Source organism: Lepus europaeus, chromosome 2, assembly GCF_033115175.1.
Source record: "Lepus europaeus isolate LE1 chromosome 2, mLepTim1.pri, whole genome shotgun sequence".
In the NCBI taxonomy this organism is placed as follows: Eukaryota; Metazoa; Chordata; class Mammalia; order Lagomorpha; family Leporidae; genus Lepus; species Lepus europaeus.
In genome coordinates this window covers 115,540,270-115,565,308 of record NC_084828.1, presented here as the reverse complement: position 1 = coordinate 115,565,308, position 25,039 = coordinate 115,540,270, and the positions used below count along the sequence as shown (strand labels likewise).

At 30.9% G+C, this 25,039-nt stretch overlaps 1 protein-coding gene across 1 annotated transcript in view; it reads right to left on the bottom strand.

Annotated features, from left to right (window-relative positions):
• Positions 1 to 23,911, bottom strand: part of SI (sucrase-isomaltase) — an 82,013-nt gene extending 58,102 nt beyond the window's left edge. Inside the window, exons 1-15 of the mRNA XM_062178146.1 lie at positions 23,794 to 23,911; positions 22,439 to 22,599; positions 19,293 to 19,410; positions 18,906 to 19,015; positions 17,854 to 18,005; positions 15,804 to 15,975; positions 14,311 to 14,410; positions 13,301 to 13,413; positions 11,991 to 12,116; positions 11,214 to 11,345; positions 11,005 to 11,124; positions 9,143 to 9,256; positions 3,592 to 3,676; positions 2,661 to 2,778; positions 1,365 to 1,536 (exon numbers count right to left, since the gene is read on the bottom strand). Of these exons, the coding sequence (XP_062034130.1) occupies positions 1,365 to 1,536; positions 2,661 to 2,778; positions 3,592 to 3,676; positions 9,143 to 9,256; positions 11,005 to 11,124; positions 11,214 to 11,345; positions 11,991 to 12,116; positions 13,301 to 13,413; positions 14,311 to 14,410; positions 15,804 to 15,975; positions 17,854 to 18,005; positions 18,906 to 19,015; positions 19,293 to 19,410; positions 22,439 to 22,599; positions 23,794 to 23,911 (1,911 nt within the window). The remainder of the gene's footprint in view (positions 1 to 1,364; positions 1,537 to 2,660; positions 2,779 to 3,591; positions 3,677 to 9,142; positions 9,257 to 11,004; positions 11,125 to 11,213; positions 11,346 to 11,990; positions 12,117 to 13,300; positions 13,414 to 14,310; positions 14,411 to 15,803; positions 15,976 to 17,853; positions 18,006 to 18,905; positions 19,016 to 19,292; positions 19,411 to 22,438; positions 22,600 to 23,793) is intronic.
• Between the last annotated feature and the right edge of the window lie 1,128 nt (positions 23,912 to 25,039).

Here is a 25,039-nt window from a genome sequence, read left to right as displayed (position 1 = left end):
TCACTTAACTACAGCGTTGGTGCTTTAACAAATTCCCACATAAGCATGGGCCTGTCTTTTTTTAACCTTACCATTCTATTTACATATCAACCATCCAGTATCATTTTGTTGATTACTATAACTTTATCAGGTATGTCAAATCTTCATTTTTTTGTACTTTTAAAAAAAATGCATTGTCTTCCACCTGAAGTCTAGAATAATCTGCTTTGTTTTATTGATTGGTTGTAATAAATATTTTATATTAAAATGCATTATAATATTGAATACCTATTTTCTTTTTGATAAAACATCCTATAAGTTGATATGTTTTGTTAAATTTTCAAAATCATCTTTGTATATGTCTTTTTAAATATTTTCTCCAGAGACTTTCTTTTGTTCATTAATTTATTATCCTATTTTCATTACCTGAATCTTTCATAAGGTTTGTTCTTTTATCTCTTTCCATTCAAATTCATGCATTTCACTCATTAATAACAAGTCTCTGCTTCTAATTTAAGCTTTCATTTTTTCTAAATATTAATTTAGCTCATTTTCACTGGTGGTAGTAAGAAGTAAAATTGTTAACATTTAGTTATAGACTCATTTTCTTTTTCCATTAATATTCAGTTTAGTTTTTGACTCAAGGATAATTTGATACTTTTTTTTTAGTTTCCTGATGCACAATTGCATGTGTTTGTCCATGTGTTCTCTGTGTCTGTGCCTGTCAACTGTTCTGTTTGGTTGGTTAGCTTTTGGTGTTCATCTTACTTGTGCAAGCTATGAAAGAAAGAATACATGAATCATTATAATTTCCTAAATATTTTATATTTTTGTTATGTGTTTTTTATGTTTAGTCTTGGGCATCAATCTTACACTTTTTTATTTGATATAATCAGAGACTTTCCAGAATTCATACATTTAGAATTTTCTATTTTGTTCACTTTCAATATGTCTCTGTTCTCATCTTTTTATCTTCTAGGTATAGGAAATATCTTTATTATCTTTCTAATTCTAATCTGATAATGTAGTATTTTATAGTTTTTTTTAAATAAACACATTTGACATTTAGTTTTATAACAAAAATATTTGGATTTATCCATATCATCTTATCTGGTACTTTGTTTTATCATAAAAGCTTTTTCAGTGCTTTGTTTATATTTATGTTTGTTTTCTGAATTTACTCAAATAAGTAAATTTGTTAATTCCACTGTCTCACACTAAGGTTTTGAATATTAAAGAATTATCCATATTCTCATTTTCCCATAAATTTTTAAAGCACACTGAGATTTTTTTGATATACCTTTTAATCTTTTCACCAAAAAAAATTGTTATTAAACAATTAATTTAATTTGTTGCCCTATATGTGCTGTATGAAATAGACTTACCAAAGGCATTCCAAACAAACCGAACTCTAGCATCCCAGTGATAGACCATTCCATTTGTTCCCAAGTAGCCGTATTATCTCCTAGCCAATGTGCAGCATGTCTTCCACTTCCAGCAAAAGTTGACCGAGTAAGGATGAAGCCTCTCTTGTTAGGGAAAACTCTTTCTACAGCTCTAAAAAAAAAAAAATCAAACAAACAAAAAAAAATTAGAAAAAATAATCAAATTAAGAAAAAATATTTCTTTTTAAAATAAAATTGCTATATATAAGTTGTAACATATTCATTTTCAATCTCTGTTTATAATTCCAAAGCAAAACCAAGGTATTTTTAGATATTTTGTCATGTTTGTATTTAGCTATCAACATTTTTTATTTGACCTTCGTATTTATATCAAGACCTGTATTTCAACAACAATTGCATTATAGGATATTTACACAATGCTAGAAAATAAGTAATCAATAAATGTTTGTTCTGTTATTGTATTTTTCACCAAAGAAACCTATTATTTAAGGAATACAAACTCCATACATTTCATAAGTACAATTTTAGGAATGCAGTGATTCTTCACCGTACCCACCCTCCCACCCACTTTTCAATCCCTCCACTTCTTGCCTCTCCCATTCTCAGTCTATTCTCTACTAAGATCCATTCAGATTAATTATACACAAGAAGACTAACTCTATACTCAGAGTTCAATGATTTGCACACACAAAAAAAAAACTGTTGAGACAAGAGCTGTTTAAAGTCATTGCATCTTGAAGATAATTTCATTTCTTTTTTATTAGAAACTTAATGAACTTTAACGAAGCATCCAAGAATGATACCTCATGTTCCTTTATATGCAAGTATTTTCATAATGCATTAGAAAGTTCCTTGGATGAATACTCCTTAGAATGCTATGCTTTAATGGAAACTTTTTTTTGGAAAAAGAGTTAAGAGTATGTTCTAGGGATACAGTTTTCCACAAACTTCTTATTATAAACTTCATCCTTAGGAAATAATTATGTCCTCAGATTGCAAGCATAATCAAAATTTTGAAGGATAATTTAAATGTACAAATTAAGAAAGATTCCTGGTTAATTACATATCTTGATGTTCCCGATAATTGAGTTCCAAATTCATGTATATTGGTAAAGAAACGGATATTTTCAAAGCCCTAAGATTTTAGCATCAAAATATTTGTATTAACTTTATTTTCTTTCTTACTCTTGCTACTGTCTTACTACATCAATAAATTAACAAAAACATTTCTAAACAATAAATATAAAATAAGTTTTTGAATGAAAGTTAACTTACCTTTCAGTGGCTATAGCCATGCTATATCCATATAGGCTATGAACATCATACTGTTTTCCCCAGTACTGCACAGCATCCATGCAAAGTGTTTTGGAATACATGAGTTTGTCAACAATATCTTACAGAAAATATAAAAACATAACATAAATGTTATCTTACCGTGTTAGTCTTTTATCTCTATGTATGATGTGCTATGTAGCTTAAAACACATTGAGAGATGGCACTTTCATTAAGTTCTAATTAAGTTCCACTATCCATTCCTTTTGAACGTGGAATAACTACTAGATGCATATTAACTCAGTAAATACTCTTCTTCTTATCTCTGATTACTGAATTTCTAGAAAAATAATTCTATCAAGTATACAAAAATACATATCTATATTACATCATAAATTTATAAACTCATTTTAAACCATTATAATAGAACCACATTTAAGAAAAATCCAAGGGAGAAAAAGTTTTGGTTTACTAGAATAGAAACATTGGTTTCAGGATTTCAAAATTATACCATAGATTGTGACTTATAAATATATGATGGGGGCTGGCACTGTGGTGCAGTTGGTTAAGCTTTCACCTGCAGTACCAGCATCACAAATATGCACCAGTTCTACTCCCGGCTGCTCCTCTTCGGATCCAGCTCTCTGCTATGGACTGGGAAAGCAGTAGAAGATGGCCCAAGTCCTTGGGCACCTGCACCCGCGTGGGAGCAGGGAAGAAGCTCCTGGCTCCTGGGTTTGGATCGGCCCAGCTTTGGCCTTTGCGACCATTTGGGGCGTGAACCAACAGATGAACGATCTTTCTGTTTCTCTGTCTGTAACTCTACCTCTCAAGTAAAATAAATTTTAAAAAAATTAAAAAAAGATGTAATTTACAAGCTAAGAAACTTATCCTCAGTTAATGATAATTTGATATGCAAATGAAATTTATTTACCAGGAACGTAAGGTGGATAATTCAGTGTGTTGTCATTACAGCCCTTATTTGAGCCTTGAACAAAGCTGGACACTTCATTCATGTCCTGAGTGGATTTAAAATGAAGAATAGAAAATTTTAAATAATTATAAATCATGTAAACAGAAACTCTCTGATCAATTAAAAATGTTTTTATTTAAGGCAACCATGATGTTCTTTCATTCAAAGACAAATACAAGCTAACAATCTAAAAATAAAAAGGATATATCTTTTAGAAAACAGATATCCTAGAATTGAGAGACTTTAAAGAAGCATAATATATTCATTTACTTATTCTTACTTATTCATTTATATATAAAACATGTTCATTGTAAATATTAAACTACTATTTTCTTATATTTTTAAGATTTACCCATTTATTTTAAAGGCAAAAAGAGAGAGAAGCAGAGATACACAGAGAGAAAGATCTTCCATCCGCTGGTTCACTCCCCCAAATGGCCACAATTTCCAGCGCTGGGGCAAGCCATAGCCAAGATTCAGGAATTTCTTCCAGGTTTTCCCCATGGGTGGCAGAGGCCCAAACACTGTACCATCCTCCACTGCTTTCCCCAGGCCATCAAGGGTTAGCTGGATAGGAAAGGGAGCAGCTATGACATTAACTGATGCCCATATAGGATGCCAGCTGTGGGCCAGGCTGTGGCTTCACCCACCATGCCAAAACATGGGTCCCTTAATCTGCTCTGTTTTGAATTTTTGTCAGTCTTCTCATTGTGAGTCTAATGTCAAACATATATTTATTCATTAAACATATACTGTCCCTGATAGCATTTATCTACTTTCTATGATATGCTAAGCACATATTTAACAACATATTTGCCTTATGCACTTTCCCATACTCAGAGAATTAAAATGAAGGGAAGGTGTTAGGTTTATTGGTTAAGACACTTACATCGCAAATAGGAGTGACTGGGTTCAATTTCTGACTCCAACTTCCACTAATGCAAACTCTGGGAGGTAATGGTGATGCCTCACTAACAGTCACTAAAGTTAATAAAGGGACATAACAGTTACACAGGCAATATATGAAATAATTGCTATTCCTGTTTGTGTTATATTTATGCAAACTTGCCATAAAAGTTTGAAGATCTTCCAGTAATCACTTAGTGAAAAATTGATTTGTTTTGTAGTAAAGAGTTGAGAGTGGCCAAGTGATTAGGTTCCTGCTACCCATGTGGTTGACCTAGATGAACCTCTTGGTTCCTGCTCATTCCTGATCACTGGGGCCACCTAGGGAGTGATCCAGAGGATGGATGATCCCTCTCTCTCTCTGTTTCTCACTCGCTCTCCCTCTTTCTGTAACTCTGCCTTTCTAAATAAAGTAAATCTTTTAAAAAAATAGCAATACTTTTCATAGAACCCTGTTAATATGATTGTCAGAACATGGTCATTTATCAGCTCACAAAATAAGTCTTCTTCGACAATCATGAAGATAAATTATTAACCTACTAACAGAAAAACACTTTTATTTATTTTTGGTACATTTTATTTCAGATGTAGCTTTTATATATTATTACCTTTCATTAATATGTCTAAAATATATAAATTTGACTAAGTTTGGTCTCTAGAAAATTCCACAGTACCTTTCTCTAACTTATCCAAACAATTTAAATGACATTATAATTATTTAATATTATGTAAAAGTGAATTCAATTAGCATTTTCAGTATTACAACCAATAGATTAAAAACATTCTAAGCATCAGTGCTTTGATAGTACACTGTACCTAAAGGTATTCAAATCTTATTCAGTAAAACCACTATGGAAGACAGTATGGAGATACATCAAAAATCTGAATAAAGACCTACCATATGACCCAGCCAACCCACTCCTGGGAATTTACCCAAGGGATATGAAATCAGTAAACAAAACACCTCCATGTTTATTGCAGTTCAATAACAATAGCTAAGACATGGAATCAACATAAATGCCCATTAACTGAAGACTGCGTAAAGAAATTATGGGATATGTACACTATGGAATACTACACAGCAGTAAAAAGAGTGAAATAGGCCAGTCCCATATTGGACAGATACCATATGTTCTCCCTGATCTGTGAGAACTAATAGAGTACCTAAAATAGAATCTGTAGAAGTGAAATTGACTTTGAGAAGGGATGATTTGAGCGCCTTTGTCTTGACTAAGAAGGAACAGTTTCATTTTCTTTGTTTTTTTGTCGTTTTTTTTTCTTCATACTATGTGTTGAATTATTTACTTAGCATAGAGTTAATCATGTGTGTATAAAGTCAATTAAAATATATTTCAGTAAAAAATAAGAGTGAGAATAAGAGAAGGAGGAGGAAATTTGTAACTGTAAAGCTGTATAGTTCTGCATACATTCCTATGGACATATTTCTAAGGGTACAGTTTAAAAACTTGTCATGGGACTCCAAATCCCATTAAACTTTGTGATAAAAACACCATCTTAATTGTTAAAGTGTTCATATTAAGTGTTAAAGGAACATATATATAGGATTAAGTGTTAAACAGATCTTACAAATAGGATTAAGTACCTGATAATAATAATACACATAATTAAAAAGAAGAGAATATCCAACATGAGACAGAGTCCACATAGCAGACTCATTGAATGACAATCACTTTAAGTAACACTCTGACCTCAGAATCAGCCTTTAAAGTTAAAGCTTCCTGGTCTGGCTGAAAAGCTGATGAGAGCATTTCAGGCATGGAAAGCCAAGACATTGTGGCAAAAAATACCCTACATGAAGGATCTCTGTGAGTGAGACCCCAGTAGAAAGAAGTAGCCATAAAAAATGGATGTATCTTTCTCTAAAGGGAGGAGAGAACTTCCACTTTGTTTATGGCCTTGTCCAAATACTGACGGAGTTTGTGGATTCAAAAGGCTTCCAAACCTAGGCAGCTCATTTCAAGAACCTCAGGTGGTCACTGACATCATACATAAGAGTGTTACTTGTTGAGTTAACAAGAGTCACTGTGTACTAACTCCCCATGCAGGACCTCTGTCCTCAATGATTTGTATTGAGAGTTAACTGTAAAACTAGTTCTCAAACTCTGTGTTTCTGTAGGTATGTGTGCAAATTGTTGAAATCTTTATTTAGTATAGAGTTGGTCTTCTGTGTTAATTGAAAATGAATCTTAATGAAGGATGGGACTGGCAAGGGGAAGAAGGTGGAGGAGGAAGGGTAGGAGTGTGGGTGGGAGGGCTGATATAGTGGGAAGAATAACAATATTCCTAAAGTTGTACTTATGAAATTTTTATTCCTTAAAAAATAAATTTTAAAAAAAGAAATGCTTAAATGCAAAAATAAAATCTTATTCTGATCATCTTGTTCTCCTAGTAACTTCATCTAGGAATTGTTGACACCATTTGTAGTGATGTTTCTCAAGATCACTATTCTTAAAATCCACTGAAAAATATGTTTAGTAATCTGGTGGCATTTCATACTTTCCCACTTAAACGAAACCTATATAAACACAGTACCAATGTTAAAAGAATTTGTAAAGGAATTTAATGTTACTAGGAATCATATAAAATATGGAGAGAGTATAGCCTTATTAGTGTCCAGTTATTTGTATATATAAATTTATTTGGATACATTTTCTCAATGAATTCTAAGTTTCTAAAAATGATATATTAAATTTTTATATTTCTTTGGAGAATTCTGCTTATTAGATTCTTTTAAGTATGAAGCCATAGCAACAACATGATTACCAAAAATGCCTTCAAATTCTAATAACATAAGTGACTTTTGAATTTTAAAAAATATTGGCTAATACTTTTTTATTTTGAAATCACAGCCTCTGTTAATGATATCAAGTCTGTAGGTTTTTATTTCTCAAACATTAGATTATCTCTAAAATTTTGAAAAAAGAATTCTAGTGTATAGCACTTTATATGCAAAACTCTATTTTCCAATAACAATTTTATATCATATATTGCAATGATTTTAATATTTAAACTTGAAAACATTGGCATGAAAACTACATATCTAGTAAATTATAAAACTGCTTTCAAATTTGATGTAAAAATAAAAGCTCAAGAGTTAAAGGACAAAATTTCTGTTCACTGAGTAATCATTCTATCAGGAAAAATAAAGAAAGTGAAAATTTAGAGAAACTACTAAGAAGTAGGATTTAGCAATTATTCAATGATAGCAAACAGAATATCCAATGCTAATATTGAATATACATTTGCTAATGTTGAGTGAACTTTGAAAATATATAGATTTTCCTGTAGTGTTTTTTAAGGATTGTCAAAATGCTCTGTGTTAGTATTGTTAAAAAAAAATTCTTCCTTTCTCAGCTGCTTTTTTCTCTCCCATCCCTTTCTGTCTTTGAATATGAAAAGGTATTTCAGTCTTCAAAGGATGAAGGAATTCTCTTCTACAGAACAATCTTAATGTATAAAGTGCCTTTACAATTGTTATTCTTGTCTAAAAAATGTAACTGTTTCTTAACTGGGATTTTTAAAAAGGCTGAAAATATATAAATTAAATAAGAGCTTGAATGAAAAATAAATTTCAAGTTTAGAGTGTGAATTGTTTTTTTTTTTTTCTTATCAGTAACTATATATTACCTATGGGATCTCACTGATTTTATACCAATAACTAAAACCTCACCATCTTCATTCCATTTCGACATTTATAGAAATCTTTAAAATGTTGCTAACCAGTTATGACTTCCATGACACCACAATAAAACATTATTTTTCAATATTGATATGCCTCGCATTGTTACAGGAAAGTACAATGGATCCTATGAATCAAAACAACCAGAGGAAATACAGGCAGCAATACAAAGTTTATTATGCTTCCTTCCAAAACTCTGTAGAGTTGTAAAATTTTTGAAAAAAAGAATTCCCATTGTCCTCTCTATGTTCAGACTTCTCTGACATTTTTTTTCTATAATACAGAATTCTTGGATCATCAGATAGCTTCATCCCCTAAATGTGGCAATAAGTCCCATAAAAAAGACACGAAATCTTGAATGCCTTCCAGTATTATTTTATATCATGAGTTTAAAGGCAGGCTATCAATCAATACAAATACAAAACATCATTCAAAGGGCCTAATAAATACTAGCATTTTTGTTTCATGTTTCAAAAAACCTGGAGTTTTGTTTGTTTCCGTTATTTCATAAGAAAACACTAAACCTATTGGCAATTTTGATTATTTTATACATAGTTAATTAAAAAGAAAATTTGAAAATATAAGGGATTTTTCAGACTCATATCATTTGACTATTGTAGACCTTAATTTTTGGAGTGTACTGATACAAATTTCTCCAAATCTCATTAACTGACTTACAGATAAACATTTAGTCACAAAGATGTAACACCTTAGTTAAAGAAAAGTAATTTGTTTTGTACTATGTATTATTAGAGAAGAAATTTTCAATTTGCAGTTTTAGTTTTGCTTTTTTCTAACCTTAAAACATGATAGTGTGATACCATACATCCTAGAAAAATATCTGATAATAATTTTCATGGGTAAACATTCGTTGACCAAAATCACTGGTTTAAAATAACTACTTACAATCCAAAGTCCATCATAATTCACTTCTTGATGGAAAATATTGCATTCATTTGCCCACCATTCTATGCAGTTTGGACTGGTGAAATCAGGAAATACTGTATATCCTGGCCAGACCTAGAATAAATCATTCACATATACATATAAATAAAAGTAAAAATAAATAACGGGAATTTCAAACTACTTTCTTTAAGAATAGTAAAATATTAAAGTTACAAAATTGCACTTCTTTAAGGTCTATGTGACTCAGGCACCATCCATATTCACAATACCCTCAGTCATACTTTAAGATGCATTTGGGAAAGAAGAGTATAAGTAAAGAAAGATTATAAAGTATTTAGGATTGGAGAAATATAAGAACATGAGATAAGGCCAGTATTTTGGCATCAACTAAATTTATTTCTGAGTATCCATGTAGGTTAGGTTAACAAACAAACAAAAAAAATTGATAGAAACCCCAAATAGTCTTGGTCTGATAAAAAAATCACATTATTTTATATAAAAAGAAATTTGTTTCCAAGAAGGTCAAGAAAAAATATTTTCTAATTTTAATTAACAAATAATGCACACTATATACTTGGCATTGATCCAAGTGCTTTTATAATTATTCTCATTTAATCTTTGTAACTTCGGAAGGTGGGTGTTATTTCTATCACAAGTATACAAATGAGGTACGTACTAAAATGATCCCCATCATACAGATAAAAGAATTAATACACAGGGAAAGTAAATAAGTTGTTGAACATCACACCGCTAACAACTGCAATGGTAGTGATGTGAACCAGGGCAATCTTATGCTTGAGTCCATGCTGTAAACACTGTATATTCTCTGATGCCTCTTTATGCTTCTTCAAATTATTTTATAATATTTTAATTAAATTACAATAAAATTAATAGAAAAGAACTTCAACTTCAAATAAATTACAATAAATTATATTGTTTTATATCCAAGTAATCCATATTGGCATTCTAATCTGTATATATCAAAAAGAATAGGTCTTAAAATTATATTCTGTGGTATATAGAGAGAAGATACATTGATAGATGGATTGAAATAGATATATTGATGGATTCTATAGCTAAGAGAACATGTGACACTAATGGAGCTCATAATAATTAAATATTCTTTCACTAAGAAATTTAGCTTTATGAATCTAATGAGAAATTGTTAAGATATTCTTCATTGTTGTAAATAATGCTATAATAAATATGTTTCTGTAAAGTGTTATTTTTTCCTTCTTGTACAATTATTTTCAACTTAATCACAGAAGTGTAACTGCCAACTAAATGTGCCTAGATATTACTGTGGTTTTGATATATCCTACAAAGTTGTCCCCCAAAGAATGTTTGCACTGGCTAAATGTGCATTCAATAGCTAGGAACTTTTCTCACTCTGCTCCTTATTAGCTCTGTAATCTTAGAAAATCTACGGTTCAGATTGTTCACCTGCAAAGTAAAAATTTTAGTCATTACAATCTCATTATTTTATTGTAAAGAGTTAATATAAAACATAAAATTTGTGTGTATGAGTATCCAAGTCTTTTTAGATCATTTTCTTTCAGCATAGACTTCTCAGAATTGTTGCAATGATGTAAGTTATGTATATTTTGTTTATATCAGTTTTATTTATAATACTGAAAATTATGTTATCATCTATTAATTGTTTTGTGATTTATTTAAGAACTATTTTAGTGGGTCCTCTCTAAAATTAGAATTCCTCTCTTCACAATTAGAATATGAAATTGACAGTTGAAAGTACATAGAAATATACAAACACCTATATGCACATGCATAATTTATCAAAACTTTGTTATTGCAGAATAGAAAATCTAATTTACATAACTTTAATGAATATCATAATTTACCTCTCCAACTATTGGTGTAGTCCCATCTGACTCATTTACCCACACATTTTGGGCATTTCCTCTGTCATAGGATTCATATGCTTCTCCACTGACACGCCGATTTATAGAAATTGCAGGGTCCTAATGATATAAAGAAGAAGCTTTAGAAAAATATTTTAAGTTACAAATGTATGAATGCTATATCTTACTGATTTAAAGTCATTCATTACCAAGATAATGACATATTTCTGTCCATGGTCATGCAAATCTTGAACAAAGTCAGGGAGCCCATTATATGCCACTCTATCATAAGTGAAGTCTTTCTTATCTTCCATATAGTCAATATCACTGACTTGTGTATCCTGAAAATTATATCAGAGAATTTTTCAATAAATAGCACTGCAAGAACTAATAGCATGAATTTTTAAGTCCCATGAACTCACATTATAAGTACAATGATTAAAAATAAAACAATTTATGCCCCTTTATTTCATGAAAGAAGCAATGATACTGGTTATGAGTCATTTTTTCCTAATGCTTAAGTACAAAAACGTTAAAAGAGTATTTACATTTTTTCAGGGATAATGAGTAAATATTCATTATGTTTTTTATTCCCATGGGATTCATCATAATGAAAACAAAAACCTCTGAATTTCTAAACAATATTTTTAAAATATATGTCTATAAAAATGTGTATTTAAAAACTGAATGTGATTCTGTTCACAGTTAACAGTATTCTGTTCTAGTATAAATCCTAATCAACCTACAGAATATTATGTAAATTTCAGGTAGGTGCTGATATTAACTATGGAAATAAAGTATACTTTACCACTAAAAAAATCTGTTTCATAATCATATGTGTTATGAAACTCCAATACATTCAACTATACCAGATATACAGTATATATCTTATGTACATAACATCCCTAACAGATTTCCATATTTACATTTATGTGACAATAGTTGACTTAAGACATATATTCCCAGAAATCCTTCATTCTACTTACAAATGGTATGAGAGCTTCCCTGTTTCTTCGTACCACCTCTTTGACTACATCTAGAGAATTGTAATTCCAGCGACTCAGTTGGAATCCAAGACTCCAGTATGCTGGCATTGCTGGTCGTCCAATGAGCTAAAAGTAAATGGACATTTGGTAAGAAAACTTCACACTTAAATATAAATACATTTAGCATGAGTAACTAATAGTCATGTTCCTTTTTTTTTCTTGTCTTTTTTTTAAAGATTTATTTATTTATTTGAAAGTCACAGTTACACAGATTGAGGAGAGGCAGAGAGAGAGAGAGAGAGGTCTTCTATAGTAGTATAACATTCTTAACCATTGATTCAACAAAAATATAAAACAAAGTTTGACAAAACTGTATTTGCAGCAATACTGATAAGCACCAACATTTGTTTCTTTTTAAAGTTTCTGGTTTTTCATTTTTTTGAAGTTTTAGCTCCAAGGAAGGAAGGAATGATAGAAGGGAGGAAGAAAAAGGTGAGAAAGAAGGAGGGAAATATCCTATTAGAATTATATATATGAACTACATTGAATCTGTTCTCTTTGTATTAATATCACATTAATATGACACTTAATGAGAATTGTGTTATAGAAGTTATCATGCAATTGCTGTGATCCTGAAATATAATGTATTAATAAAAATCCTTTAAAATAAAAAGTATATTTTTAAAAAAACTTGGTATTTGAATCTTATACCAATAAAATCATTTCTCTTAACACCAAGAATTATATATGTGAACAGTTGCATGATTTTTATATTTAAGTAAAATTTAAGTATTGTATTCCTCACCTCTCTAAGCTCATCTCAGATTCAGATAAACTGCAGTGTTATTTAACAAGTGAGATTTGTTTAGATTGTAACTTTAAGATCTATGAGCTCAGACTATGATTCAAACTCAACTTGCTCTAGCTCTGAAGATCAGAGCTTGGTTACCTATTGTACACAGGTTCACAGGATTTTAATCAAAATGATGTATGACCTATACATTCTTTACCCTGCTTAGATCCTTTTTTAACTACATAAAAGTAGATCAAGAATAAATGCTTAATATGTAGAATCTCAATGCAGTTGTACTCGGAATATGGATGCCTAGAAGCCATTTTGAAATAAAAAGAGACATACAATAGCATCTTGTATAAGATAATCATAAGATAAGTCATTTACTCATATATTAAAAGAAGGCAAGATTTTAAATATATTCAGCAATAGGTCATGAATTTCTAGTTATTGAAGTATGTAGACACTAAATGAAATGATGGCAGAAAATAGTTTTATAAAATAAACCTGAACACACCTCTTGATACTGTTGAACCACCTGTTCTGGTGTATCTCCTAAAAAGATGTAAAAGTCTAGGATGCCACCGATAACTCTATAGGTTACTATTGGAGTAGGCTGGATGAAAATTTCTACAAAATAAAAATTAGAACAGATTATGTAAATAGTAACATGTTATATACCAAAAATTAATATCTATTTAAACTATTTAATAATATTATTTAACTCTAAGTAATTAAGAAAAAATATATTAAACATATAAATAAGATAGGAGAAATGTATAATTTCATTATGGATAAAACTTGTAAGGGGATATCACATGTACTCCTTTAATAAATAGTGGCAAATGTTCCCCTGCTTCCTTAGAAACTGTACAACAAAAGGTGAGAATTAGTCTTCTTATAGCAAAAAAATTCCAAAATTGCAGTTCAATTAATCAATTAAATTACACATTCTCTGAATATTTTATCACATATTAATTTCTACAATCACTATTTTTATTTAAATTTTTTATTTGTAAGAAATGGTAATTGAATTTCTCTCCATGTAATATATAGCTCCTGCTGTAACCTTAGCTATTTTTATTATAATTTATTTAATTGGTCAATAGACAGTCTATTTTTAAAAGATTCTAAATTACTTTCATTTGATAGCCTAAAAAATCATTTTTATTTATAGTCCCATAAAGACCTATCTCATGTCAATTTGTAGAAGCACGCTAATTTCTCTTGATAAGTGAAATTTATGAGAAATGGAACGCACATCTGTATGAATGTATTTTGGTATTGATCTGAAGGGAAAAGAAAGTATCTATAACCCTTAGAATAGCATACTCTCCTCAAAAGAGAAGCAGTGATATGCAAAACCTATTGTCTCACTAACTTCAAAACCTGCTTATAATAAATGCACTGTTAAAATCGTTAACAGAGTTGGTTCTGACATACAGAGTCTCTGACTGGAATAGAGTGCAGATTAAACATGTTAAGTTAAACCTTAATTAGACATATTATCCTATAAACTGTTCTTACCCATTGCATTGCTGTTCATTAAAAAAACACCAAATGACTTTCCAGTAGTGTCTTCAATACACATGAAGAATGTCTGATGGCCATATAAATTATCATTATGCTAAAAGGAAAAACATGTGAAAATTAAGCTCTGAAGTGCATTTAAAACAAAGATTGTATACATTAAAGTGGTCTTTACACACTCACTTGTTTCTGTATTTTATTCTCCATATGTATATACTAATTTTCTTCATTGTATGTACTGTCTGAAACATTGTAGTACAAAACATATCTAACTTACACACTAATGATTTTATAACATATAAGCTTTATTTATAACATATATGCTTTATTTAAATAAAGAACTTAACTTTATATTGTATTATGAAAAATATATTTTAATTAGAAGCTTATTATAAGTTAATGATACTTTTATCTATTATGCCCCATGTGTGCCGAAGCCACTGCAGGCAATTTCAAGATAATGTCTACTCTCATAAAAGTCTTGCAGTATATTTGGTGAAAGTTGATGAGGAATTGAAAGGGCAGAGACAAAATAGAAAGATACTGACAACAGAACAGGAAAAATATTTCCTAATTGATTGAATAGGGGGGTTTAAAGGAAAGAATGTATGGAAAATAGCTAGGAGATCTGTAACATGGTGTTTTATATATATAATGATGCTATAAGCAGAGGTTTATAGAATAGGTGAGTTCTGTCACGAGGGAACCTCTTTCAAACAATCACTCACTTACTGAGTTAGGGACATTAAAAAGCAATGACTTGAAGAAAGAAATTACAAACATCAACCAAAATAATTTTCAGTGTTATAGTTTTTGTCATCAAGACTCTCATTCTAGAAAGAGAGAAAATAAATGCATAAATAATACAATGTGATGATTGTCATACTAAAATATATGTAAGTAATTAGAAAATAAAGAATACCGCATATGAGAGTTTGGGAGAAGTACCTGTAGATGAAACTTCAAATGAACCCTCAATAACATATTGTAAAAATTATAAAGAATTTCAAGATTTAGTAATAATAAAAAGGACTAAACTCCTGTGCAAGGGTTTGAAGTTATGGAAGATTATTGCATGCAATGGAACAGGAAGAAAAGGACAAAATTCACTAGATGATGTCCAATAAGGCAGACACAGTATTCTATAAAGACATGTAGAACATGGTGGTTGAAATTATAATGGATAGCTATAGATGGCTAAAGTACTAGGATGATTGAGAAAGAAAGGATGAAATATACAAAAAAAAGTTCAAAAAAATAATTCATAAGCTAGAAATGCCTGTTCAAAAGTCCATAAAATCTTTCAGTCACTGATCTAATTTAGGATTTAACTATCAAACCTCACCTCTAAGGTAGGCAAGCTTCTAAATTTGGAATCACTATGTCCAAATTATTTAATTGGCATTTTCAAATATATGATCGCCTCAAATAGTTAGCATTATCATCTGCTCCAATATATTTATTTTATTTATAAAAAGATAGTTTCTTACGTCACCAGTATGTTGATCCCGAGTAAAGATCGGCCATGTTTTCCAATATAAATCATGACGAAATCTCTTATGAACATGTTCTCCAAAACCATACATGTATTCACTGGGAAGTCTGGTTGAGATCTGTAAATATTGGTCAGAGTACACCAGGGGACCAATGCTGCTGTCAAACCTGGGTCATGAAAGAAATAAACAAACTGTTAAAAACATGTATTTTAAAATTCCACTAAATATGACTTGATATGAACATCATCTAGAATATTTCAATTTAGAAATTACTGTTTTTACCTGTGTTTACTCCTTAGGAATGTATAAATTATCACATGAAAGAACTTGTTCATTGAACCAACTTAATTCATTTCATCATCTTTTATGTTTTTCCACATAAATTCTCTCCTCAACCTTAAAACAAAACTATAAAGTATAACTACCATTATCAATTCTATTTCACAAATGACACATACTGGGGAAATTAATTCATGTTTTTGAAAGTCAGAAACTGATAGGTAGCAGAGTTAGTTTGGCCTGTTCCAGGGTCTTGTTTTTTTTGTTTTTTTGGTTTTTTTGTTTGTTTGTTTGTTTTAAAGATTTATTTATTTATTTGAAAGTCAGAGTTACACAAAGAGAGGAAAGGCAGAGAGAGAGAGAGGTCTTCCATCCAATGGCTCACTCCCCAGTTGGCCACAATGGCCGGAACTGCGCCCATCCAAAGCCAGGAGCCAGGAAATTCTTCTGGGTTTCCCACATGGGTGCAGGGGCCCAAGATCTTGGGCCATCATCTACTGCTTTCCAAGGCCATAGCACAGAGCTGGATCGGAAAAGGAGCAACCGGCACTGGATCCGGCGCCCATATGGGATGCTGGCACCTCAGAAGAGGGCGTTAACCTGTTGCACCACAGAGATGGCCCCGGGTCTTAGTTTTGAAAATACAATATTGTACCGACTTCCACACATCTAATGTTTAAAGCTAACATTAAGTCCAAAATCAAATTTATGTACAAAAAAGGAAAGAACTTTGGATTAAATTCAGAGTAAACTATGTACTCCAAGAAATGTTAAATGGCATTTAATATATAGTAAATAATGATCATGTACATTTATGATATTTTGACATATACTGATGGATTAATTCAACCTAATTAAATAAGCCAATCCACTTCCTTACCTGTGTAAATATGAGCATGAGTGTGTATGTGTGTGTTTATGTGGTACAAACATATATAACCTACTCTCATCAATTTTGAAAAAATACATTATATTATTATTAACTACAGTCACAATGCTGTGAGATAGATTTTGAAGAGTTTTTCTTCCTACCTAACCCTTTCATCAACATCTCCCCATTCTCCACTATGCCTCTCGCCTTTGGTAAACACAATGCTACAGTCTTCTTCTATAGTTATGCCATTTAAAATTTCACAAAAGTGAGATTATGCAGAATTTACCTTTCTTTGTCTGACTTATACATAGTATTTTGTGATTTAATGCAATTCAACTGCAAAAGTATTAAATATGTTTAATGAATGCAAGTGCTACGATCAATTTTCTTAATTGCTAACATACATGTCTTGAAGACACAAGAGCATTTCTGAAAATATTCTCATAAAGTACTAAATTCCTTATACCAATATCCCCCAAATACATTCATAATGAATGTATTCATATATATTTAATTTAATATAGATAGAAACATTTTCGTAATATTATTGTTGGAATTAATGCATCTATGAATGGTAACAATTTGGTCCTATAAGTTACTAACACAGAATTAAATAGAAGTTCTAGCTATCCAAAAATATAATTACATTAGAGAGGCTCTCCACACTCACCTTTGGGTGGGCCCAATTTTTCTATTCTAATATTATTCATATAGGAAACAAATCTCCTTATCATTACAATCATTACAAAGATGTATACCCATCCCCTTTTTAAGACAAATTTATTCTTTCTGAAAATGTCTTGATTTAAAGATATTCATATTCCATAACAATAAAATAAAATTGACTAGTTATTTAAATTTATATCAATGTAAAACAAGATAATTGCTTACAAAATCCTGTTGTTACTTTTCCTGATAACTTTGATGCTAAAAGGATTTTCTGTAACTTGTACATCATATAATGTCTCAGTAGCTGCAGGTCCAGTAAATTCTGTCACAAATTGATGAGGAACTTCATATCTTTTATTATTTGGATCAGTAAGCTGCAAAGATTTAAACAAATTTATGTTACTTGTTCAATATTATTCAATTTTACAAATCTGAATTTTTATGTTCAAACTAATTTTTATGCTCAAAATAATATGTAGTAGTTTTATAGAAGAGCTATTAATCTAGTCACAAACCTAATTTTAACATTATTGAACTGCTGTGCACAGATACCTGAATACATTTTTAAGGAACACAAAATGGCATGTTATAAAAATACTTAAATAAAATCACATCAATAGTTAACATTCACTGACATAAAATAAATGACTGTATTGCTAAATATTGGTTATTGAATACTAGATTTTTGGGACTTAATTATTCTCTGTGCATTTTAATTTTCATCCCTTAGATAGCTGCAAAGGGATTTTTAATTTTGTTTAAAATAAACACAACTCCTGCAAAATGTTGCCAAAAAAGTAAAACACAAAGAATATAGTGTTGTTTTCACTTCCAAATTCAAATTATACCTATCTAGTACACTGACAATTGATAACAGTAATAATATAAGTGAATGTAAGTTCCATTTACATAGCTGTAATTACGTATTTCTCAAATTAAATTTTAGACTAATCCTTCATCATATTCTGTAGTTAAAATAATAAAAATTCCTAACATTTATTGAGTGTTTATTTACAAGATACTGTACTAAATATTTTACACAGGTTACATTGTTTATATAATCCAAAAATAGTTTCTGGAGAAACTATTATTCTTATGTGACATTTGAGCAAGCAAGCTCAGAGAAGTTGAACAAATGTCTAGTTCTTTGGTATAAATATTTGTCAAAAGGGAACATGTATTTCTAGGTGCAAGGTATGATGACAGATGTCTTTGATTCTTAAATCTTTACAATCATCATCAAAAAAAAAAAAAAAACACACACACAAACAAACCTTGAACCGGAAACGATTGGCTGTCTGACTTTCAGTGGTGAGGAGGACGTTGTTAATATCATTTCCGAACAGTGTAGGTGTTGATTTCCTGTTTAACCTGGCTTCAAGTCCTTAAGCAAGGGAAAAAGTTCATATACATGACTATAAAGACCAATAATTGTTAAATATTTTCTGTATTATTATAATTTTATAATTTACTACAAATAAGGAGAGTTTTTTTATTTGAAAATATGATTATGTAAAACATAAATTATTATAATTCGATTATTCTTATATACATACTACTCATTTTATCCTATTTAAGATATTTTTCTCAAGTAAAATTTAAAATGCATTTCTTCCATTTAGAATATATCACACTGGCTTATATGAGAGAGCACTTCTCACCAGTACTTGTTGTTGTCATTCCTTCAACATTGTAGCCATGATTGTCTACAAAGAAGCACCATGGGATATCTGAGCTGTTCCATGGTCTCCAACAGCAGTTTCGTTGTGCACAAATCGTCTGATAAAATATTTTTTAAAAGGAACGATGATTAACAATATAATAATATTACAAGATCTGCAACTTTCTATTTCTACAATAAATAAATGTTTTGAAATGAACTTTTTATTCTTTCAACTGAAAGACAAATTCAGGTATTTAGTGAGTTGAATTAATTACACCCTATTAGAAATTTGTGCTTTAAACTGGGATTTGGAGGAAAAGAATTATCTACAAGAAGGAAGAGAGAACTTATCGCAAACTCATTCTGATTCTACCTCCAGAATTGTGAGAAAATAATGCTATTGTTTAACCTATTCAGGCTCAATATTTTCTTTTATCACCCAAAGCCAATTATTACACTTTAGATAGAATTACCACAGATTTTATAATTATCATCTGGACTGTCTCCACATTTTCTCATGATTGTGCAATAAGAATGTAGGTCTTTTTTTTTTTAGAAGTATATTTCCTTATATTTATTGATTTGTATTTTTAAATTTTATTTAATAAATATAAATTTCCAAAATACAACCTTTGGATTATACTGGCTTTTTCCCCCATAACCACCCTCCCCCCTGCAGCCATCAAAGAAGGAGATGCCTTTCTCTGAAGGGAGGAGAGAACTTCCACTTTAATTATGACCTTGTCTAAAAAAGATCGGAGTCGGTGAATTCAAAAGGCTTCCATAGCCTTGGCAACTTATAACAAGAGCCTAGGGTGATTATGACGCCATAAACAAGAGTGTCAATTTGTTACGTCAACAACAGGAGTCACTGGGCACTTACTCCTCATGTAGGATCTCTGTCCTTAATATGTTGTATAATGTGAATTAAAGCTATAACAAGTACTCAAACAGTACTTTATACTTTGTATTTCTGTGTGGGTGCAAACTGTTGAAATCTTTATTTAATATACTCTAAATCGATTTTCTGTATAAAGATAATTGAAAATGAATTTTGATGAAGAATGGGCTGGGAGAGGGAGCGGGAGATGGGAGGGTTGTGGGTGACAGGGAAGTTATGGAGGGGAAAAAGCCATTGTAATCCATAAGCTGTACTTTGGAAGTTTATATTTATTATATAAAAGTTTAAAAAAAAAAACAAGTTTAATACAATCATTTTTTTTTTTTTTTGACAGGCAGAGTGGACAGTGAGAGAGAGAGAGACAGAGAGAAAGGTCTTCCTTTTCTGTTGGTTCACCCCCCAAAATGGCCGCTGTGGCTGGTGTGCTGTGTCCAGCGCACTGTGCTGATCCGAAGCCAGGAGCCAGGTGCTTCCTCCTGGTCTCCCATGTGGGTGCAGGGCCCAAGGACCTGGGCCATCCTCCACTGCTTTCCCGGGCCATAGCAGAGAGCTGGCCTGGAAGAGGGGCAACCGGGACAGAATTCGGCACCCGGACTGCGACTAGAATCTGGGGTGCTGGCGCCGCAGGCAGAGGATTAGCCAAGTGAGCCATGGGGCCGGCCACCAATTCTTTAGTCACAAATATTTTGTAATTACATTTCATTCTTATACACATGAAAATAAAAGATCTTTTTTTAAAGACCACTTAAGGAAAAGATTTGGTAAATTTTATCCTAACAACCTTGTTTGTAGCAAATAATATTTAGATTGTATGCTTCTCATATTTAAAAAGTTAAGTATTTTTATTTAAGGTGATGACTCATTGATTCAGATGATGACATGACATTATGGAAAATTAACCTTTTGAAGTTTATTAAATAATATTCATGGGCTTCATGAGATAATATTACTGAAAGTGTGAATTATAAATAATATTTTAAAAAGTCTTATGAATGACAAAGTTTGAACAAGAATTTCATTTGAAATTTGCCACAAGGAGAAAAAAAATAAAAAAATTAGCCCTTTTTATAAACCAGTTAGCCTTTAAAAAATTCATTCCGTATATATTTTAGCACGTTTTCTGTGATAGAAAATTATTACCTTATAAAATCTGCTTAAAGAGAATTATAGTTAATGTACATGTTCATGAAACTTGTGCTCACATTGAATTTTGTGAATCCCCATTGTTATCTTAACTGGCAGAGAAAAGTGCAGGAAAGATGCATTTATCCTTGACAAACTAATTCCCATAAGAGTCCACAACTCTATTTAAAATTAGAAGATTATTAAAATAACTTTGCTAATTTTTAATTTTACTTATTAAAAATGTAAAAAGACACTTAGACAAGTGAGAAATGTACTTAGAATATGGATAATAGAATTTTTATGATTTATTTAATCATTTTGTATGTGGTTGCTAGAGTGAGAAAGATGATTTAGGTGTGCAAATTATGTTTTAGAGAAAATATGTACACACACATATACTCAATGACTTTTATCCCCACACAGTTTTTAGTATCTCTTTTTTTCTCAATTCTCTTTGCTCCCAATTTAAAAATAAAGATTTTCAACAAATGTTATTTTATATTCCAATGATATAGTTAGTTTCCTAATTACAAATAATTTATGTAGCATTGATATTTTTCACTGAAATATCCCATGTTACCAAATGTTATACTTCTGAAGTAGATTTGAGAAGACAGAATTCCATGAGGTCTTATAAAATTAATAAATACTTATTATTGTTTACAGTCCATTTCCTACCAATGAGGAACAGTGTTTCTTTCTTCATAGTATTTCTTGAACACTTTACTTACTTTAAGATTAATCTTATGAGTATAAAATAAACTGAAAGTAGATCATTGTAAAATTAAAAGAAAGAGCGGAAAGCAGAGAGAGTGGGAGTATGTGTGGGAAGGAGTGTAGGATGGGAAGTACAACTATGCTCCTAAATCTGTATATATGAAATACATGAAATCTGTTCACCTTAAATTTTTTTAATTATTATTAAAAAACACAAAAGAAAAACACATTAATCATAGATGACTATTAGCTTAGTAATTGAATTGAATTACTATAAAAGATAAGTGCAGCCTAATTTATTTCTACATCTTTAGTCATATCAAATTGAAACAATTTGAGCAATTACATTAATACAATGATTTACATATTTCTTTAAAAGATAAAGATCTTTGGCTGCTGACCTGTGTTGGAGATTGCTCTGGAATGCAGTTTATTCTCTCATTGACAACGTCATTTAGCTCACTGGGACAGCTTACTGAACCAGAAGTTGAAGTTGTAGTTGAAGTCGTAGTTGAAGTCGTAGTTGAAGTCGTAGTTGGAGTTGAACTGGAAGGATTAACCTCTGGAGGAGAAAAATATTCAATAAAAATATAAATTAAATTATGTTTACATGAGAGATTACATGAATTCTTATGTAATGAAACTTTAAAACTAATTTTGTGTTAGAAAACAATTCACAATTTCAAGCCTCAGGCATCAAAAGAAAAAAAATCCAAATAATATTTTAAAATGAAACTGTAGATCCTTGTATTTTGAAAAAAAAGCTCACAAAAATTCTTAGTACAGAATAAAAAGTAAACAAATTATATATTTACACCATATTTGCAATTTCTTATTTATAGAAGAAAAAAGAATACAGAGAAACATGGAATGGAAAATGGATGCAGAGAATGAGAAAATAAATTAACAACAACAAAAAAAAGAAGAAGAAAATATTTTGGAAGGATAATGTAATTGGATGGGGGGAAAAATGAAATAACAAGAAAAAAATTCCAACTCTGTATAAAGATTATTCTGGAAGTCTGGAAGTTTATATAAGATAAAATTGATAGCTTCACAACATAGTAAGCTCTCAGATACTAAAGAAGGTAAAACAAAAGACCAATAGGTAGAGGAAAAATGAACTTCAGTTAGACAAGAAAGTAATGTGCAACATATTTTACAGATCTGATTTGAATAGAGAGAATGATAAAAATAAAGGTTGTAGATTATGTGTGATATGCAGCCCCTCTAAGTTAGAATACAAATATTCAGAAAATGATAGTTAAATATCACAAGCCACTTTTCACCTTCTCTTTACCTGCCTTTTTTTTTTTTTAATAAAACTTCTCTCATTAAAAAAGGGTGAAGGAAAAGGCGATGGGAGCCAAGACACAGAATATTCACCAAATTTCCCATCTTCTTTTGAAGGAGAGAGCAAAAACCTAGATTTCCCACTATTGAAAAGAATCTCACTTCCAACAGAACCAATTATTCCTCTTTGGATTAACAACTTCCTTCTGTGGCCTCTTTGCTTTTCCTCAAGCAACATTAGGTAGGGAAGAACATTAATGTCTCAACACATTTATTCCTTACTTACAATGGTTTTTCATTGAAATAACTGCAAAATAATAAAAAGTTGAAGTAATTGTGTCACTTTGTCTAGAATTTACTTCACATGTCCCATTGTATATAGATTGTCTTCTTAAATCCCTGGCTATTATGGAGTAGCTTTCTCTTAACTTTATTATGTGCAAGTGTTTTTAATATCAATTACCTTCAACTGCAGGTGTCTTAGTTGCTAACACAGCAATTAGAGCAATAGCTATTATAAAAACTATCACAAAGAGGACAATCAGAGTGATTTCTAAGCCAGAAAATTTCCTCTTGGCCATCTGAAGAAAAGAAAAAAGGAAAATATATTTTAAATGTAAAAACAAAAATATTACAATAAACCATGATTAATTATTGTGATGTTATGTACACTTTTATTGCAAAACAAAGCTACACACTGTTATGTCAGTTTATAATCTAAAATAGTACACATTCACAATTTGCAATTTCAAGTAAAGGAGTGAATTGGTGACACACACTATGTAGTACACTAAGACGAAAACATAAAACATGCAGTGAAAAAATATCACCACACATTTTAGAGCATTTTTAAAATCAAGAAATCCTTCTACTTGCAAGAGGAGATATTTCTTAATTCTCACCATTTTTAATTCCTTGAAGGAGATGATGTTACTCACATTTTACTGACTTCAAAGTTAGAATAATTTAGATTTCAAGGCCAAAAATTTATATAATTCCAACTCTACTTTTATACAACAGTATGGTAGAAAAGAATACAAAAGAAAAAAATTATGTAGGGCAGTACATTTAGGAGTTGTTGCTCTGTTTAAATGTTTGAAGTATATGATTTCCAAGTTCCTTCATGAGTTAACAAATAAAAATATACCAAAACAAATAAAATATACACTATCAAAAGTGCGTACTTATTAAGACAACATTCTACATCTGAGTTAGCATAGAAGGTACCTAATTTTTTTTTTGACAGAGTTAGATAGTGAGAGAGAGAGAGAGACAAAGAGAAAGGTTTTCCTTCCGTTGGTTCACCCCCTAAATGGCTGCTACAGCCGCAGCTACCCCAATCCAAAGCCAAGAGCCACGTGCTTCTTCTGGTATCCTATGCAGGTGCAGGGTCCCAAGTGGGCCATCCTCCACTGCCCTCCCAGGCCACAGCAGAGAGCTGAACTGAAAAAGGAGCCATCGGAACTAGAACCCAGCGCCCTTATGGGATGCTGGCACTGAAGGCTGAGGATTAACCAAGTGAGCCATGGTACCCACCCCCTGAAAATACCTAAATTTAAATTGAAAAGAACCTTTATTCAATGACTATCTTAAAGCACAATGTGTTAATTTTGACTGTGTATCTCTTATGCTTCCTGCTCTTCAATTAAGAATATTGTGAAATCCTTAATTCCATTTAGTCCATAATTCTTAATTCAGAAGCATAAACT